Consider the following 21842-nt stretch of genomic DNA (forward strand, 5'->3'; position numbering starts at 1 on the left):
AATTTAAATGATTTCGATTATTTATTTTGCATTCAATAATTTAACGCTAGCAAATAATATTTCCCTTACTTCTAAATGGACATTATTTGTTTTCGATCGCTCTCATTCATTATATTTTTTGAATCTCATTTGTTGTAAATTTATCTTTATTTTATGTTGATGACTTTTAAAATAGTAAATACTTTTTATAGTGCTGTCTTTTCCTATTAAACATGTAAGTTTGGAAGGAAATTAGAAAAGATAAATTATTTTAAAAGTAGTTGAAGGTACTCAGGAATGTTATAATATGTAAACGCTTTAGATTTAAAACTTTGTTTAAGATGTGGTCAGTGGCTGAATGTTATGTTCCGTAAACTTTTGTTTTTCCGCCCTGTTACAGAAGACATGGTGAAAGCAGCTAGTGCCTCCGCTTTTCATTCGGCCAATGACACTGCCGCTTGAAATATTTCTTTTCTTTTTCTTTTATACTCCAATGATAGGTCTTATATTAAACAGATATAACTTTTAGCATTCTATTATCCAAGTTATTTTCTTAACTGTTGTGTCAATAATTGAATAATTTGGAACGACCACCTTACTTGGCTGAAAAAAAATAATTTTAACTTTTAATGCGACCCACTTATCGTTCATACTTTCGTCTTATCTAAAGTATAGAGATTATTTATAACTGATTCACACGAATCCTGTTATCTTTGAGTTGCTTTACTAGTGAAAATGTATGATTGTGTTAGTTGAGACGTGTTGTAAGTATACAAGCAATGATGATCCATTTGTACTTTAAGAAAGAAATTGAAGAAAATCGTATAAGTATCCTCAAATTGGACAGTGATATAAAAGCATGCGAAAGAAGTCTCACCGCGATAAAGCTAAAACTATCAACCCTCGAAATACAATTGAGTGCGCTGAAGGTTATTTACAAGGATATCATGGAGTTAAGGAAACTAGTGTTGATAATTAATCCACATCTTAAATCAATATCCTATTAATTATATTTGCCAACTATTCTGAGAAAAGTAGCCATTGACGTAAGTACCTACTTAACTTAAATTTTAATTCCAAATTCATGGAAACTATGAAAATCTTACGAAAAAAAAAATGTTACGAAAACTTTAAAATATTTTATCAGTTATTCGAATTACTGTTCTATTTCTTTCATTATTTTAAATGTCGGGTATGTCACTTATGGTTTACGAAAATATATGATGTACTCGTAATTTTAATCTGTCATAGTCTATTAATTTTTATTTTGCTATAGTTACAATTAAATTTTTTATTTAACGGTGGCTCCTATTATAGATCCTAAAGATAAGAGAAAAAGTAAGTTAGTTTCTAGAAAGAATTATTAAGTTGAGTTATGAGTGTTGTGAGTAAGTTAAGCATGACCAATTACCCATACTACATAACATTCCTTCATACTTTAGGCAGAACTGTAAAGTAACCGCAAGTTTATTTCGTTAAACTTAACACGGGACTATTTACTATTTAAAGTTTTTTAAATAATATTCATAAGACGATGCTATCATACTATACTATACTATATAAATTCGAAAAAACACAAAAAAACTGTCCGGTTTTAGTTTAACGATGCACTTATGATAAAATTAGTAGAAATAATGATATTTTAGAGTATAGCGAGTATGTACACATTTAAAATTAAAATTTATTTTTCGGATATATGTAAGTGAACATTTTATTATTTTATTTTTACATTTTCCCGTCGTTTATATAAAATAAAAATAATAAAATCCGCGTAGTCTATCGTCTATAGTTTATTTTCATATATTTAATCAGCTTAATTATATAAATCTTATTATTCTGATGTTCCCTGGCCTCTAACCATTATGTTAATTGTATTAATACAGCATGATTAACATTTTTAAATAAGTTGTTTGTCTAAATCCGCCATAAATTTTAAAAGCAGCTTTAAGTAAAAGTCCTATTTTAAATTAACAAATATTAACCTCAATTTAACAATTTAAATGCATGTCCATATTACCATTTCCATAGAAGTCCTAGTCTCTAATAAGCGATAAGTTATATTAAAATATTTTAAGGAAATTTTGCTGTCAAAGCCTCACTCTAAAATCTAAATCAGTTTTGCAATGAGAGGGAAATATTATCGCAGACTGGTGTCGGGTTCGATCAATCCTAATGAGAGACTAATTCCATATATAACCTTTATAATAACCCAAGATTAACGGTTTAAGGAGTGTGAATTTACCCATTCTGTCAAATATTTCAAACTCTGTTTTTATGCTATGGCTTAATTCGTACTGGCATCGTGGAATATTTTAAATGTCAACTTTTTTATTTGTTGGACGATCTGTGTATTTTTAACTTCTTTAATATTTCATGTACCTATGAAATCTGTCACTATAAAGTCCTCATCTAAATTGTCATTAATTACGACAACAAAATAAAAGAAAAAAAAATCAATAAAAACATAATAATATCCAGAAATTTATAAAAAAAAATTAAGAAAAAAAATTCTTTAAAATTGTGTACCGCTTGAAAATTTATGAATCCGTATGTAATAATAACTATAATTAAATAGACCACTAATTTTAACGCAATAAAAAAGCTTATAAAGGCCTCTTGGCTGCTATTGTACGGACATTCGTTTTTTTTCTTGACAATGGATTAAAATATTCAGCCAGTTAAATTTTTGCTAACGGTACAAGAGCAGGTGCGAACTAACTATTTAATGGAGTGTCAATTGTATTTTCATTTAGGACCCATTCATTTCCAGCTAGGACCCTCGGGATGCACCTGAGGCCGTCGGAAAGAGCATCGGCCGTGACAGTCGAAAGAGCAATGACAATGGGGACTGATTTGATAATGACCTGCTCTTGAATGAAATGATCTGTCTTTATGACACGTCGGATGATAATTGCAAGGGGACGGTTTGTATGAAAATTATTACCACGTAATATACAATATGGCTGTCTATAGTATTTGTATTATCATGTGTTCTTTAAATTAAAATATTGTTTTGATGGTTATAATTTCTTTAAGTAACGAAATATACTATTTTGCAATGTTGTGGATCTATTTATTATATAGAACAGTTAAGTATGTAAAAAGTATTATTGTATATTTGATTATATTTTGAAATAAAGTTATACATTTCATTTAATTCTTCCATTTGTCAGGTTGGATGGGTTTACTACTCGTATTTATTTAACTTTTTCTTTATGTTCTATCGATGAATAAAATAAAGTTTATTATAAGGATTGTGCACATTATTTTTGGTTTGTATATCAGATATGATATGAAATATAAAAAAAAGAACGACATTGCCATGTGTTCAATCCCTAAGACACACAAAGCAAGTGTTACCTTGGCCGCTAACATCCCGTTTACATTGTTGGATAATCTTCTATTTAACTCAGCTATCCTGACAGTAAACGGAATAGGTGCGTTTATAGTCACAAGACAAACTCACTCCATTTAGGTATTACTGATAATTTAAGAACAAACATGTTTTTTAAGTACTGTTAGAATATAAACCTTTGTTATATTCAGCATAAATTAAATGTATCAAGGGATTGGATTTCAGAAGTCGATAACGTTTTGAAATATATAGTTTTTTTATTTATGATAATGCTGAAATGAAACGCTGATTCGCCTTTTACAGATCAATAAACTTTGTAATGTTTTTTTGCTAACCAAGGCAACAAACAAATCAACTGTATCAGGTTTGAATAAAGACTATCACAGTTTTTTCTTTGACTTTGACAACTACTTACTTGGTACTTTCAAGAACGAAACTTGTACATTTGCATAAAATACTTTTTGTTTAATCTCTGACTAATTTTCAATGATGGCAGTGAGCTTATTTTGTCAAACTTTTTGCCTTGATTATAGACCAATCTAGAAGCTACATTATTTTAAAATTTGATTAAAAATATAATTATTTTTCGTATCGAACAACTTTAGCAAATTCAAATTTTACCAGACACAGCTTTTTAAAACATAGAAGAAATTTGGAGTAAATTGTACAAACTATGGTTCAGATATCTACAACTCTTCGGCTGCAATTGTAAGACACAGTAAGGAACAAAAATTAAATTTTCAGATTTTAATAAAATAATGTTCACGGGACTCCGTCAGAATAAAAATTTCTAAATAAAGCTTGTTGTAAACTTTACCTTTCTGTGTTTTGTAATTAAGCAGCCGTCCTGCTTAGTGAGGCAGAATTTCATAATCCAAACATTACGCTTATTACATATTAACTAACAAATGACTATTTAAATCTCATCTCCAACTAACAGTGGTACATCAATTGTTTCGAGCGCGTGGCCAGTTAACAAATAAAGTCACTTTACAATTGGTTTAGGTACCACGCTAGAGTCTGCACGCTTGACAGTCACCGCTATCCTGGCGTTCAGGTCGCACGCAAAGGATCCGCGAATCCAGGGTTTGAAACATCCAAATCCAAATGTGATCTTAGCTTAATTAAAAGACTTTACGCTTGAAAAAAGAAAAATGGTCACAAAGATATTTAAAAAGTGCCAGTTTTGAACGCAATTCATGCAAAAATTTCTGTCATCCTTATGAATATTAGTGTGGTATGTATAATCCTAGTTTTTTTTTATCGTGTATTCGAAATTAGAAAAGTCTTTAGTACAGATCATATTAACTTATATATTATACTTTATCTATGAAGCTAGGACAATTCTAATATGCATATCTTCTGTAAATTGTTCATTTCTTAATATGAATTGCTAATATTTCTTCAGTTATTTCCTCTCATTGATTATGATGGAAAACAAGCATTATAAAGAAATCACGTTTGGAAATACTTTGTTTCTAATTTTAATATTTAATTTATTTTAATAAAAACAATTTATGATATTTTTTTTATTTGAGCCCTAAATTATTATGCCATTTACTTTCTATTGCAGTAAAAAAAATTACATTAATTTTCGAAGTAAATAAAAAAAATCTAAGTTCTCATAATGCCAGTACTAATTTTAATTTAATTACTATAGCTGGCACTCAACAAATAAAACTTAAAAATGTTGTCGAATAGCAAATAAAAAAAAAATTGAAGTAAATCTAATATAACCCACCTTAATTAACGTACCGTGTGTCAAGTCTAGTTGATGCCATGTATTTCATTGTTGAGTCACACTTTTAGGGTAAATTCACTATTATTATTATTATTTAATCCATGAATGCTATTACAAAATCAAAATATTTTTTCCAAATGGATTTTCAATTATGGCAAATTTATATAGCTCGGTTTTCAGGATTAAAATTATCCATACAGTCTTAGACAAAATTGGCGTATCCGTTATTTCCCCATATAACATTGAGAAGAATAGCTCAAAGTCGTATGATCCTAATAACATCATTTCTATCACTTAGTTCTTATAGTGCTCGCTCAGTTAAATCAGAGAGAGGACCACGAGGAGTCGATCTGAGATTGCAATCAATTGCCTCCCAAAATAGAAACTTCCTGCTTCGAATGTCATAGTACAAAGTAGCAATGCGGATATTAAAACGCAGAAAAGACGATACTTAGTTAATCAAAAAAGTTTAAATGCAGATTATCAAACTTAATAATTTAAAATTAGAAAGTTCCATTTACAAAAAAAAATAACTTTCTATAATTGTTATTACTATGATGACTCATTTGTAAGGTTTTAAAAATAATGAAGGCAGCATGAAAATTTTACATTATATATATATATATATATATATATTTAAAAAACATACAACAAAGACATTCAAGACAAAAGATATTTAGGTTTTAATAATTTAAGACAGATGCTTTAAAATTTTTAGCTTTTTATTGTTTTGTATATTAAAAATATACGATTTCAACTAACAAACTAACAACAACTTCCGGTTACGAATGTAAAAAAAATTATCAACAGTTTATAATTGAATGCATAGTAAAAATTACACCTAGTTATTGTTCAATGTAAATTATGGGGTCAGTAGTAACAATTAATATAGACCAAGCGTGACCCGAGGCTGTGAACAATACAGATATGATTAATGAATAAGAATTTTAAGAATTTTGTTTACGGATACTATATCTTTTTATCTAGCGTAACTTATGTGTAAGTTCAGGAATAGTTCTAAAACTTAGGCTTTATTAACAACTATATCATAATATACCTTTTAGCATCAGGAATAGTTGTAGAATTTAGTTAAGAACAACTATATGATATACCTTTCAGCAACACAGATTAAGTGATAGATTTATTGATGTTTGGTATAATTATAACGCCATCTTATTTTCTACGTCTCACTGTTGTCATACTTGGCATTATCTTTGACATTCACGTGAGAGCACGTCATAAGAACAGCAGCTAACGAACTCATTATTAATTACTGTTCAGACACAGTAATTTATAGTGGCCTCGAGTCTAGGTATACATTTGACTATAATATGGTCTATGTTTTATTGTCACCCGTATATCCTTACAATTTCTTATTCATTATTAAGTTTTTTGTCTGGTACTCGAAATTACTCGAATATTTTTATATTAATGTGAAAAAATAGACTGATTTTTATATTTATGCATTTAAGAATTTTTTCAAAGCCGTTCTTCGCTTAATTAAGGGTACTAAGTATTGCCGCAAGTCCGTGAAATCTCGGTAGACTGAAATAAATTTCACAGTCCAAAGGAATTAGTTTTGTTCATTTTTAATTATAGAAATTATCGCTGTTAAGATCAAATTAAAGTTTTGTTGTCAATTACAACAACTAAAAGTTTAATTTGCAATCCAATTAGTTGATTGTTCGTTAAGTATTTTTGTATCACGCTTTTACTTTTCATTACGAAGATTATTCACACCTTTAAAGTAATACATCAACATACAAGTAAGAATTACAATAACTACGAACTACAATGACTTCGTTTCCTACCATTGGCGCGAATAAAGTCATAACTCATTTTCCGCAATATCTAACATCTTAGTGGGAGGAAATAAAGGCATCCGTTCGTTGTCATGGAGATCAGGAACATCCTAATGAGTGCAAGGACACTTCGTGTCAAAACGCAGGAACTCAAGACAGTAATATTTTTAAGTAAATTTTGCTTTTCTTCCGTCATTATTTATAAATACCGTTAATTATGATAGCAGCTACAGCGATTATTATCATTTAAAACATTATAAAATTGACGAAATCGTTTTGTGTTGTAAATACATTTTTGTTTCAGTGACGCCTTTTTAATTATGTATTCTATTTATTCTATGAAAAAATTTTGCCTTAATAAATTATCAGGCGATTTCCAGTATAGCAGTAGTACATAGTCATATTAGTAATATCTTCATTATAAAGATCGAAAACTGTTTCATTAGAAAATCTTAATGTATTCGATATTTCTACAAAGCACTAGAAAAATAATATAGAAGACTAAAAATTAAAAAAATTATATGATTTTTAACTATTCGACAACAGATGTCGTTTTTCATAAAATATGTAAATATTCTTATTAATTAATTTATTTTAAGCATTTTTTAATGATTACAAAAATGAAGTTTTTTAGCGTTTAATTATGATATGTTATATCTCAATCTATATTTCGAGACAGTTGAACATTTTACCTAAATGAAAATTTGTTTAATAAATAATAATGAATGATTTACTTATTATGCCTTATGTGTCCCCAAACACTCTTACACTCTTTGTTTTATAAACCCTACGTCGTTCATTTCTACAGGCAATGGTTGAACATCCATACAAAAATAATGATATTATATTATACATCCTTGGCTTTGAAATGAAACACTGTTAAAATATAAATATTATCTTTACCCCCAAACGATAAAAGAGGGGTGGTATAAGTTTAACTTCAAATTGTGTGTTTGTCTGTGGTATCGTATCTCTCAAATGGATCGATTTGTTTGGGTTTTTCAGTCGAAAATCAGCTTCCGTTCAGTGGGGGTCATTAGATCGTTTCCAAAACTTTGTAGGGCATTTTTTGCATGTGGTTACTTGATTAAATACATAATGGTTACTAGTAGGTATAATTCTTAAACGATTATTTAACGTAGGTTTTTTTTTTAACGAAATGATCACTATCCGTATATACCTGCAACATAAACATTATTTAATACTTCCTCTTCTACTCAAATAATTTGTTTTTAAGGACTCTTATTCAATAGCACTTACATGTAATAATTTTCTTGTAATTATGCATTTCCAAAGCAGGTTAGTTTACATTATAAGTCTTCCAGAAATTTATATGTTTCCAATTAATTATGATAAAGAAATACTTATCATGTCGTCATACAAAGCTTTAGCTATCAAAAATTGGCTGTCATAAGGCCTTACTTTAGTGCAGTGGAGACTGGAGTGAAGCTTTTCTTTAGATATAAATATCACAATATCTGTCTAGAATATGTATTTGACATATTTATAATATAAAACTATAATAATAAATTAACTGTGAACTTTCAAGGTTTTAACATTTAGGTATCATTAGTCAGTACTTACACTTAATCTGGTACTTAGTTTAGTTACCTACTCTTGTAAAACAAAGATCTTTTATCTCTTACAGATATTCGTCACCAATGAATGCCAATAAATCGTTAAACACATTCGAAATGATGTCACATAACGACAGTATTTGTGTCATTACAAGAAGAATGCATGACTTAAACGGTGTTAGAGTATCGTGACGAATATAATAAATAAGGATGAGTACAGACGCTTTGGACTATGAAATGCAGTTAAGGAAGGATGAAGGTCAAAAGGAGATCCAGTCCAGACCGGCCCTATCGGCTGGAAAGATCTTCTACAAGCCGGGTGCTATTGAAGAGGAAACGGATGAGACTAGCTGTCTAGATAGTTCAGTGATGGAGTCCCCAATGCTGGGCGTGGGATACGACGGTGGGTTCCTGAAGCCACCGCTGATCCGACAATCAAGCAGTCTTCATAGAGTGCCCACATACAGTAGCTCCATCGGCCATAGCACTGTATACAGACATGAGACTTGTAGGTATGATCATATTATGTTACTGATAATTTAAAATTTGTGACGTTTTCAGTATTATTTACCGAAACGTATTGATACAGACCGTTAAGACGTCAACTTAACCTATACATGCCCACAATACGAGGGATATGTTATAAGCGTCTTAGACCCTGATTCAAATTTTGTTCCTAAATCCCGACTTAATTCCGATATAAGACAGGAATAATGAAATTACTGAAAACAATATGAATTGGACGATAGTACTTTATTAATTGTATATGAAACTGAACGTAAAAGAGTAACGAATGAAAAAATATATATTGTTTATAAACTTATTCACACAATTTTTTTGAGAAAGAAAAACATTCTTGGAATTGTTTTGCTATCTCAATACGTCATTTATATTTATTACAAGTCTAAAGAGGTAAAATCTAAGCCTCATAAAACAAGATTTGTATCAGAATTGACATCGAATTATTATTTTTTACGTTAAATTAAACAAGAATAAACCTTATTTTGTTCTAAGATTAAATCCCATTTTAATCCTTTTAAAATTAACCAATGAACATTTTTTAATCTTGTCTTAACAAGACTTTGTCCAATTAATAATATTAACTTTTTTGTTTTAAAATAACTAAACTTCTAGTGCAAGTAAAATGTAATTCGTTGTTAATTACAGAATAATTTTATATTAAAAGTACCAAAATAAAAATACTTTGAAATTTTAATAACTGGAAAAGGCTATCAATTTTTAAGAGCTATCAGTAAATAGACTTTTTACAGTACAATAATTGAAGCATGATTTAAATAAAACTAATATTTTTGGATGCATTACGCTTTTTTTTATTATTTTAATGTACAAGACATTTTCATCTCAACTGCCCGTGAACACGGTCGCCGCAAAGTAACTGAAACGTCGGGAGTACCTATGTAATTTAAAATTAATACTTTCGAAAGACTTAGATGATGAAGCTTGATCTTAAGTCATAACATCATTCTATTCAATGATTTTATACTATTAGCTAATAACCCTACGAAAAAATCAATGAGCAACTATGAAGCTCGCCATCTACTAAAAACGGAGAACGAAATGGTATTAAGAGACCGCTGATGACAAAAAAAATACATAATTTGTTATGGATTCAAATACTTACGAACCTAATATATACATGTATAAATAAATATTTATGCAAAAATTTTTCATAATAATGAGTTCCGCACGAGTTAACCATCTTGGAAAATGTTGGGTATTTAAGGATGAATAAACAAGAACCTACATATATATTATGAACGTTTACATCATGAAAAAAAAAATGAAACATACATAAGCCATTCCGTTGTTTAAAACGTAAAATCAACTCAAATCTTATCCGAGATATAGACGTGGTTTATAATATAACATAATCGTTATGACGTAATTAATCTTAAATGAAACAAAAATAAAGAGTAAATAATTTATCGTTGGCAAGGACATTGAAATTCAAAGATTAAATGAATGATTAGGGTGTAATATATAATTTAACAAGGTACCAGCCCCTGTTTCGCACGGGCTCTTTACAAAAAATATAAAATAACGTATTCAATTTTGAGAATTATTAAACTTATATTATGATAACTTTCAAATGGTTCACCCGATTTAAATGATTTAAAAAGTAATTTACAGTTACTGATGTGGGCTTGAAAACGAAGCAATTTATTTTGATAAGACTTAATACCGTATTTATGTAAATAGCTTTCCAATAAACGCTTTAGGAATGCCAATTTTAAAAGTTGTAAAATGGATATAGTATGTTATCCTTAAGAGATAGGCATATGCCGTCGCGGACTTTTTTGTAGACCTATATAAAATACACAATTCCCCCATACATTGTTTTGTTATATCTCAAAGCGTTTTGGCAGCGTTTTCGTCAAAAGCTGACAGACGGCTCATTTTTTCCCGACATCTGCAACGAATATAGTTAATGTACACACAAATCAATACAAAACCTTAATAAATTATATGTTAAAACCTTTCTTGAGCATCACGCTATCGAGTGGCGAAAACGGCTTGGCAATTGGTGCAGTAGTTTTTCTGTTTATTGCGAACAGACAGACAGACAGACGCGGCGGGGTACTTATTATATAATATGTATACATAGATATTGATTGTTATATATATTATATAAAATTAATTGCTTCCTGATTGTCTTCCCCATACATTTATAAATATTATATTATAGGTAATATGCAGCCTAATTCAACTTCACCAAGCTGGTAGTAGTTTTAAAAGAGTCGGTAGTATTCGTGACACGTTTGTTATATTTAATAGCGTTTGTAAAATGTTAATCTGATGTCGTACAAACATAGATACGTCAACATAAACGACAAACACTGGAATTACCTGATTAGTAGTTACACTTATCTTTATTAAACAAATTTAAAAAGATAGAAGGAAATATTGAAACAAAAAAATAAAGAAATGAATGAAAAATAACTATATTGTTAAACAAAATTTACATACTTGAGGGTACTTCTGTTAACAAAGATATGCGTTTGTATGCGCTCAAAAGTGTATTTTTTTGGCATTTATCTAATAAATATCTGTAAAAATTGTATGTTATAACTTATAAGCTTTTCAACAATAGAATCTAATTATTTATGTTAAGTATTAATTATTTAAAACTAGCGTAATCTTTTTTTTTAATTTAAAGCGTTGAATAGGGTTCGGCAAATCTTTATACAAAACTCTTTTTATGATTACCTTGCGCTTTCTCTGGCCGTCTACCGAACCAGCTTTAAAGGAACTTTGAAGTCATTAAGCTGAAATAAAAATTACACAATCATACATATCTGCTTTGTTGGAGAGCAATAAAAAAAATAGTTCCTAGTTTGAATTTTAGCTTTGAGTTAGATATGTGAATTCAGTTAGAAAGCTGATTAACTCGCTTGGTTGTTAGAAAATTGTCAAGCGTCGTAAATTTGTAGTAACTTCAAAAAGTATTTTTAACTCTAAAGTTAAGTTTGTTTCTGATTAATTTATCTTTACGTTGGAGGAATTTTAGGTGCAACATAATATCTAATAATAATTTATTAACAGAATTCTTGCTATTCTACGTCCAGGCCACTACTTTGGTTTTACGGTACGGAACTCTCGGATTTGAAGTAAAATTTGGATCTATCCGGTTTTTTATCTACTAATCTAACAATAAACAATATGACAGATAAATATGAATACAAAAACATGAAGTGCACACTGCTTTGAGCATATAATCAAAATTCTTGCGGAAACTAAGTAAGCTGATAGAATAAGAGGTACGGTTTTGAACAAGTCTTTCAAAAATCGTAAATATATTACATAAGTTTAGTTTGTAGTTTTTGTGTTACACTAAATTCTAAATTTCATGTGATGGATAACTCAATAGGCTGACAATCGTAAGTTATAATTATTGCAATATCAATATTAATCGTATAAACAATTGTGAATCAGAATCTTCGAAGGCCCAGTATCTAATCGGGGCAAAGATAATTTTATTATTTATCAAAATAGTTTTGTGAATTTTCCACATAAGTGCGAACGTGTACAATCTTGAGTATTTATTTTTATAAAAAAAAAATCTATTAAAGTGTGTGCTTTTTAATGTTTCGTGAAATACATGATGTGATCTGTAATGCGACGAAAACGTAAATAAAGTGATAAAGTCATTATCGCTGTTGACCGAGTTTCGTTCCACTTTCGGTTAACAATCGGAGTGACAGGCCTTAGGCCTTACGATGGGTAATATCGCAATTTTGAAACTTAAGAATATAATTTTAATTATTTTTTATTTATATGTGCATATATAGTACCTATATTCTGTAAACATACTTGAATATAATATAAAAATATCTACAAATAGAAAGGCCAAAATTATTACACAGTAACTTCATAGGAATGTAATAAGAAAACTCTACATCAATCGATAAACACTAAAATATTGATATGATTATAGATACGCATTCGCAAAAATACAATTCATTGTTCATATGATCTTGTATGAAGAGCCTAAGATCCTAGTCGTAAAACTAGTAAATCCGAAAAGCGTCAATTTCACGTCAAAGACGTGGCTTTAAAGTCAAGGTCCTTGACACTAGTGAAACTAGAGGATAAGCTAATAATCTAGAAAATCCGTGAAAACCGGTAAACATTTGATACGTCAAGATTATAAGTGATAAATTGCGTCTTTTCATTTTCTCAAACAATAAACCCAGGCTAAATCCTCACTTGCCTTATAATAAATGATAGTATTTAATATTTTATCCATGTTTATGGAGCATTATATAAAATTTAATCATGATTATAGTAATTCGATGTAATCACAAACATTCGAATAGACTTGAATAAATATCTCGAAACTTCTTAACATTAAGTACGCTTATTCCAAGTTCATCGTCAACTGCGTACGGAGCGTTAACAGATTTTCATATAAATCTTCGCACATCACAGTTCAAACTTAGGTTATTGAACGAGAAACTGACAACACTGCGTATTTCCTGTGACCATAGATACTTAGAATAAGCATAATTCACTGTGGTTTTTAGTACAGTAATCAAGAGTTGCATAGATTATTTAGTGCTTTTTTTTATATGGTAATATCTCCATATTTGATTGAGTCCGATAACAAATTTAGTAATAATTATCAACACTTCGAAAAACTTTTAATTTGAATTATGACATGTTGTATTCATTTTGTTTGATACTTAATTGAAACTTCTGCTGGGAATTTAAAATTATCATGTGTTAAATCAAATATAACACAACACATAACGATTGAATGTTAATTTCCAGTACATTGCAATAATAATTATATACATGTATTTCAATCAAACTAATAAAGGGTGGCCACGCGTTCTCAAGTGCATGATTGCGCGGAGGGTACAATCACGGAGTGTTACTGTCGCGTTCATTTTGATTTATATAACATCATCGGGATGCTGAGAGTTATTTTTAGAATTAGGGAGTAAAAAAAACAACAGCAATCACTCCAATATTTAATAAACACCTTTTATATACGAATAAATGATTTGGTGTTAGTTCTTAACAAATGTGGTTACAAGAACGAGCTATTATAAGCCAAAGTTTAATAATAATTACTAACACTCTTATTGCCACACTGTCTCCAAAAGATGCAGAACTGAAATATAAAATATTTATTATTCTTGATATTACTTTTGAATAACTTTTAATTGTTTGGATAAAGTTCGTCTTGGCAAATGTACAAAGCATAATATTTTACGTTTCACTCAAGTAGCCAGTAGTAGCCTCTGAATGATTCTGTTCCATCTTATTGCTATTTCTCTTATTTCCTCATTTAGCAATCGACATTTTAAGTTTTATTTCTTTATTATGGCATTTTTAATATTTTTTTTCATATTACAAATTTGTATCACTTAACTTGTATCTCTCTTTATTTTCATTAGTCCGAAACAATTTTAAAGAACTAATACCTTAATATGTAGAATACAACAAAAAAAAAAACCTAAGTATGAAAATGGAAAATAAATATATAAACATAACTTTTACTTAGCATTTTGTTTAAAGGAACGACAAAAATCAATCGCTGTATTATAAATTAAGCTTTAAATAAAACAATTAGGACGATATTAGGAAGATTTAGATGTAAGCTATAAGTTCAAATCCTATTTACTCATGAATTCCTCAGTCTACACGTCCTATATTGATTTGCTCAACACCGCCTTTATTTAAAATTATATACGTATATAGGAATTTCATTATCAGATCGTTAAAATGTCACTAGATTTAAAAATACTAAAAATTGACAAAAGTCCTCTATTCGTGAATATGATAGCTGAAAAAGTACCTATGGATAGGTACTATAGAATTTCTACACAAACAAAATCCCATCAAACAATTTTGTTTATTGTTATAGTGTCACTTTAACATATCTAATGCTGTTATTATGTTGTCGGACTAAAATTTTTATTAATATTACTTCGACAGATTATAAAACCCCGATATAAGAAAAATCCAGAAAAGAGTTTCCATAGCGTTTGACGTGTTCTTAAAATTTATTTATATTTTACAATCCAACGTCACGTAGAATAATCTATAAATAAAGGATTTTCTTTTTTGAATTGAATAAATAAAAAACATCGCAAATTAGAGCTGATTTTCATATCACGATAGAATTACTTTTATTTACCGAAGTAGGTACATCAATAATAAATAACAAATCGTGTATCAAGTTATTTACACGGAGGCGTGGCGATAATTAATTTAAAGTAGTCTTAATATCAATGGCGTCACGTAAATATGTTTCACAAAAGCAGATATAAATAAATTACATATAGTTTTTTACAAATTGTTCAACAAACTGCTTCCTAATACAGTTTTGTATAAATACTTATAATAACATTTTAATTAGGAATTTAGAAGAAATGACAATAGAAGTTATTATAAATATTTTTGAACTTTTCAGTCTCTACACGATGAGATCTATCTTAATTTTATACAATATTTTAGCGCATAACAACACAGATTAGTCAAACCATACATTATTTGGACACTGTTTTTTTTTTCATCTTCATTATTAAATAGCGGAATTGCATTATTATCGTGTTTAAAAAGAAACAAATACGTCGTCGTTCTTAATTTATTGACTTCGGATTATGAATGGTATTTAATAATATTTTATATAGAGAACGTATAAAAATATATATTCCTATGAATAATCTTTTTAGAGCCTGTTAGTATGGCTGAATAGGATAGAAAAAGGATACATTACTGTTATATTATATAAATAACTGCATACCAGATGTTTAAAACAATTTTGAAATCTTTAATTTAAATAACATTGTTGTTTTAGCTGAATTAAATATTTATAATGTAACAGTTAGCCGTATAGGAGTGTTTTTTATATAAATTCGATGTATTGTTTAATAAGTGTCGGTTAAAAAATATAATTATCATAGTAAAGGTAAACACTAAACATAGGTCAGTATATATGGAATAACCTTCAAATTTAAATGATTCGAGATCAGTTAATTAGTAGCCGAATCAATAAGTAATTTGCAGTTTTAAATCGATTATTAAATTTAAAGGAGACACGTCTTTATACAGCTGTAGAAATTATATCTATTTTTTTTTATTCAATACATTCTTTCTAACAACATTATTACTGATAATTATATAGAAGATGATATTTGTATAATAATATATTTAGTCTGGTATGGCTAAGTATTTAATATACTTTATAAATGAAAGTTTACGGACATCAACATTAATGAATAGAAAAAAAAAACAAAAGAATTAATGGGTAGTATTATTGTATTTAAATATTTTTTAAATTAATAATTTCATAGTATGTAGAATACACATGGTACCACAGCCTGTATGTATACAGACGTCAAGATAGGCTCTAACAACACACAGATTTTCCTTAGACGAACTGATAATTTTTGATATAGAATTTCGCGATACAATTACAAAGCGTTTAACGCGCGTGATATAGGCAGTCGTGACCGCGACATTATCGCGTGCGATGCTTCAGGATTCACTCGAGCTCCGGGGGATGAAGACGCAGACGATCCGCTGCTAGTGAAGCGAGCACACGACATGCACGCTGATCCGGAGTCACCCAGCCGCGAGGAGGCCCACCTCCTCACCGACGACTGGTATAAAGTCAAACCGGTCTCGGGGAACGGGAATCTCTCACCAGGAGTCTATTATCCTTCAGGCAGCAAGAGGTTCGTCGATCGACCTGTGCCGTCTCCAATAATCCCGTACTGTTTTCGTTTCGTCGTTTTTCTTTTGTCCGTTTTGTAATTATAATTATATTCTGTGTTTATGTATTATGTTACTCGCATTAAGAATATTAACATTGACGAAGGTCGTAGTGTATAAGCGTGATTTACTCGTTCACACTTACAGTTGATCACCTACGTATGTTTAATGAGAATCATCAACATGAAACTATTAAGTTATTTATATATTTATTTACAGGAGCCGTTCTCATAGACATGGAGCTTCGAGGAGAACAAGGCGAAGGGCGATTCTTAAAAATGGTGAATGTAACATTCTTAAGTCGAAGATCTCACAGCGTCGGCTGCGTTTTCTCCAGGACATGTTCACAACTCTTGTCGACGCCCAGTGGCGCTGGACCCTACTCATATTTACGCTTTCTTTCATACTTTCTTGGCTGGGATTCGCTCTAATTTGGTGGCTGATTGCCGTTACACACGGAGACCTGGAACCGGAGCATTTACCGCCCATGCAAGAGTCATCGAATTGGAAGCCCTGTGTTTTTAATATTAACGATTTCACTTCATGTTTTCTATTTAGTATTGAAACTCAACACACCATCGGATATGGTTCTCGTACGACTACAGAGGAGTGTCCAGAAGCTATTTTCATAATGTGTCTACAAAGTATAGTTGGTGTTATGATCCAAGCCTTCATGGTGGGAATTGTATTTGCCAAAATGACAAGACCTAAACATAGAACGCAAACGCTTCTGTTTTCAAGATATGCTGTTGTCTGTCAGAGAGACGGCGAATTGTGCCTTATGTTTAGGGTCGGTGATTTGAGAAAATCTCATATAATTGGAGCAAGTGTGCGAGCTCAATTAATTCGAACGAGAACAACAAAGGAAGGCGAAGTACTCTCACATTACCAGACAGAATTAGAACTAAATGCAGACGGCTGTGATAGTAATCTGTTCTTTATATGGCCAATTACAATGGTCCATCGTATTAATGCAAGCAGTCCTTTCTATGGAGTGTCTGCGGCAGACGTGCTTCAAGAGAAATTTGAAATAGTTGTTATTCTGGAAGGTACGATTGAATCTACCGGACAGACAACACAGGCGCGATCTAGTTATACAACAAGTGAAATAATGTGGGGACATAGATTTGTGCCATTAGTGTCATATAACCGTGAGCGCCAGGGCTACGAGGTAGATTATTCTAAATTCGAGGAGACATCGCAGGTGGACACGCCCCTTTGTTCTGCAAAAGAACTGGACGAGTTTTACGGTACTCAAGCTGAGCGTAGATCAATCGGTAAGTTTTAAATGAAACGTTGTTATACGCATAATTTTAAGAGAGATGCTCGTTCTATGTTTGCTTATTGTAACGTTGCTTATCTTGATGTGTAGGAGATAGATTGGTGTGAAAACCTTAAAACATCTTTGGATGCTCTAAAATGTGTGGAATATTCTTAATTATTTTAAAGCCAAATAGATTGACATTTCCGCAATGAGATGTTTAGAATTATCAACAACATAAATTATCTTAGGTCAACAAACGAACTCAAACCGTGATAATACCCTATTTATTGCCTAAGACTGATTGCAGATCGGTGCAACGTACACAATGCTTTTAACCCACTTTGCACACAAACACTCCAAACTGAAATGATTTCTACGCACAGGAACCCGAGACGGTTCTTTCATTGATGGAAAAGACATCAATAGAAACCAATTTGTTTCGTTGAAAAAAAAAACAAGTAATATATTGGAACTATTGCAAAATAAATGGGAAATTAGGGTGTGTCACATCTAAAATATGCTGAAATATGAATCTTCACATTAAAAATAAAACTCAACATTAATAACCACGCTCGTTTTGATTGTCATGTTTAAGTGAATTTCTCTGGAAATAAAAATATCATTTCAGATTTCTAGTTTTCAATGAAGTAAAGCTCATATGTCTAATGTCATTTATATCACTTCATCTGATGAACAATGTCTTCACATGGTAACGAATCTTAGCAGGATGTACTGTCAAATAATTCACCACTCCCCCTTTTTGACACAGGATACGTATAATATTTCGCTTACCTTTTAAGAACCAATCACAATTGTTAAAGTCAATTGCCATTAATTCCCTTGTTGGCACACCATTTATTCCAATAGTTTCCATTGAATTTGTTCGAAACTTTAAAATCTAAATATATCTGTTCGCCGTTCGGGTATACAAATAATATTTAAGTTGGGGAATAATATTTGCTTTGCAATAAATACAATATAATCGGTATTTAAATAAAATGTGACACCAGGTGTTAAGTATTTATGGTTTGTTTGGAAATCTTAAATCATATTTATTTATGAATTCCACGTATGTATCTGACATTTTAATTTAAAAGAATGCCTTTTCATGATTATTTATTCTATAGTTAAGTTTTTTTTTAGAATTGATAGAGAAATTTGCGATGATATACAACTGATACATTTAACTTGGGACTTAATATAAAGAGATTTTAATTTCCAAGTTACTATTAAAACTCTTTATGAGGCGAAGGATATGAAAGAAGCGACTAATCATTAGAAGAAAAATCTTTAAATACCGTTCTAAAAGCTTATGTACTAGATTTGTTAAATGTACGATTTATATTATTTCAATTAATTTCTTTTTTCACACGAACCTTGTGGGAAAAAAGAAATTGCTTTAACCTGTAAACTTAGGATCAGTTTAAAATAAAAATAATAGTTACACTCTTTATATAATAATAAAAAAAAAAGTTTTTGTTTTACCAGCGCAAAATTCAATTAATGTAACAATTAACTACTGAATTACAGAAATTTATATGACTCTGAATAATGATAATGATTTTAATGTTATCTTCAACAATTGTATAACAATGCTCTTGGTTGAAAATCATAATTCAGGTTCAGTCAATAGAACGAATCTAGTATATTCTCGTGTACTTGATAACGTATCAAGAGTTATGCATGATTAGTGAAACGCACACCTCATTGTCAGCGGCGTATTTGATATCAAGTTGATAAATAATCGTATCATTTGCCATTCCTTAACTTATAGATTCATCTATGATAATCGTAAATGGCCCGTTAATATAATATTATTTTGTTAATGTCATTGCCAATTCGTATAATAACGAATCGAGTGAATAAGCTCAATGTATCTTCGTTTGACCAAATTATTCTAAGACTTGCGTAGTTATTGTATATGTGTGAGTATTTATGTGTACGTGTTGTGTTGTGTACAGAGAGCACAGAGCCCATGGTCCTCAAATTACCGGAACGCCACGATCCCGAACCAGCGCCCAAAGCAGAACACAAGAACGGAGATTTCACCGTCACTCTTTAAAATCGAATAGTATTAATTGATATACAAAATGTTACATATACATTGTTAAACGAGAATATTTAATTTCCCAATAATAAATATTTCTTTTCACTAGTCACGTAATATATGTGAATCTCTTGAAAAATTATGTTGCTAAGAAATAAATCAAATAATGTTATGTCTCGAAGGTTGTGCGAATATTTGAAAATACATTCCGATATTTATGCTGTAATATAATGTGTTATATTTTATTTACATGTGCACTTATTGAGATCATGTATTTAGCTTTAAGATAACGCAACGTGTAAGTTACCTCCTTATTTATAAAAATAAAAAATTTATTAAACATCATCGGTGTTGATATTTATTTCCTATTTAGTGTTATAGTTTTGTTTCATTGTTATAATAACTAGTGATATGATAGTCATCACAATTCTATGTTAATATAGATGAATTATGTATCCTGTGATGTACGCCTTTAAACATTTGAATGAAGATGTTGTTGAAGTGCATAGCATCAGTTTTGAATATAAAAAAGGTTTTCAGTAATACCATAGAGGCTTGTGTTCGTTAAGTTACATACATGTTATGATGCGCTTACTATTGTGTGTGTCCTGATAAGGTGATGGGTTTTAATAATAATATATACAAAAATTTATCAACTATGACCTATACTAGTTCTCAACTGAGCATAACATATTAGAAACAAAAGATAGCTAACGTAGAGTTGACAAAGTAAAACGTTCCGAGTTACCGAACGTGTCGATACATAAAAAACTTATCATGGTGTTTGAACAAACAGCCATTTGTATTGTACATTCTAAATACGAATAAACGATATAGTAAATGAAACTAGTGTTATTCGGATTTACTACGCGGATTTTATTATTTACGAGGACACACCTCGTCTGCCCGTGATCACGGTTGCTGCAAAGTAACCGAAACGTCGGGATTATGTAGTTTTTAAATAATAAAATCCGCGTAGTAAATCCGAATAACACTAGTTTCATTTAAATGAATACTCGCGAAAATCTTAGATCTAACGATATAGTATATTTTACATTTAATTTATTTTGCAGCTTAATAAAATTTATCTCATTTTAAATAATATAATTTTACTAAGATTAGATTAAATCGGATCAGGCTGTTTTAAATATAAAAGAGATTTTTTTCCTAACATATATACTTTTATTATAATAACTCTCCTTCTTTCTCCCTCTACTAAATTATCATTTCTAATAGACAGGTAATCCGATATATTTTCTTTAACGTCTCCAAAGCACAGGATGGTATTTTCATATAATACTAACATTTTCAGGTTACACGACATCACCGCTGTCAGCGGTCCTATGTAATACTCCATTTATGAATATGGTACCAGACAGGCTGGTTGAGGACGCTTTACGACGAGCGAGTCTTACTAACAAACCGTCTGTTGTGAAATATCCCCCAGACTATTTTAACAGTGCCGAAGAACATTCCTCATCGAGCGATGATGAAAAGCAACCGAATACAGTGATTAAGGATGTCAAATAGCAATAAATTTTAGTTAAGTATATATTATTAGCTTTAAGTCAACTGTAACTTTGATTTTTGACGATATTAATAGTTACTCGCTACTAGATGGCGCTGATTTTTTTAAGCGCTTCCAAGAAGTCGACGTAACTTTTTAAAGATTATTTTATAATTTTAATGAATTCATTAATAGTATTATCAAATTATAAGAAAAATGTAATAAATTTATTAGATGCACATGATTTATTTCATTGGATGTATATATCGCAATTATAATTTAATTTTGTTATAATATAAATGTATAAAGAGTGTGGGTGTGAA

At 30.1% G+C, this 21842-nt stretch overlaps 1 protein-coding gene across 11 annotated transcripts; it reads left to right on the forward strand.

Annotated features, from left to right (window-relative positions):
* Positions 1-4355: 4355 nt before the first annotated feature.
* On the forward strand, positions 4356-21760 carry LOC116776561 (G protein-activated inward rectifier potassium channel 3-like). Of its 11 annotated transcripts, none has more exons than XM_061521331.1 (4): positions 4356-4571; positions 8526-8966; positions 16921-17978; positions 21325-21760. In XM_061521331.1, the coding sequence occupies exons 2-4, from the start codon at positions 8665-8667 to the stop codon at positions 21540-21542; spliced, it is 1578 nt and encodes a 525-aa protein (XP_061377315.1). In that variant the 5' UTR covers positions 4356-4571; positions 8526-8664; the 3' UTR covers positions 21543-21760. The 11 variants fall into 11 exon arrangements, with proteins under 11 accessions (XP_061377315.1, XP_061377319.1, XP_061377325.1 ...); XM_061521335.1 differs by lacking the exon at positions 21325-21760 and adding an exon at positions 19927-20357 and having other exon boundaries at positions 4360-4571; XM_061521337.1 differs by lacking the exons at positions 4356-4571; positions 8526-8966 and adding exons at positions 12218-12233; positions 16469-16700.
* The last annotated feature ends 82 nt before the right edge of the window (positions 21761-21842 follow it).

Source organism: Danaus plexippus, chromosome 8 (assembly GCF_018135715.1).
Source record: "Danaus plexippus chromosome 8, MEX_DaPlex, whole genome shotgun sequence".
NCBI classification, from domain to species: Eukaryota; Metazoa; Arthropoda; class Insecta; order Lepidoptera; family Nymphalidae; genus Danaus; species Danaus plexippus.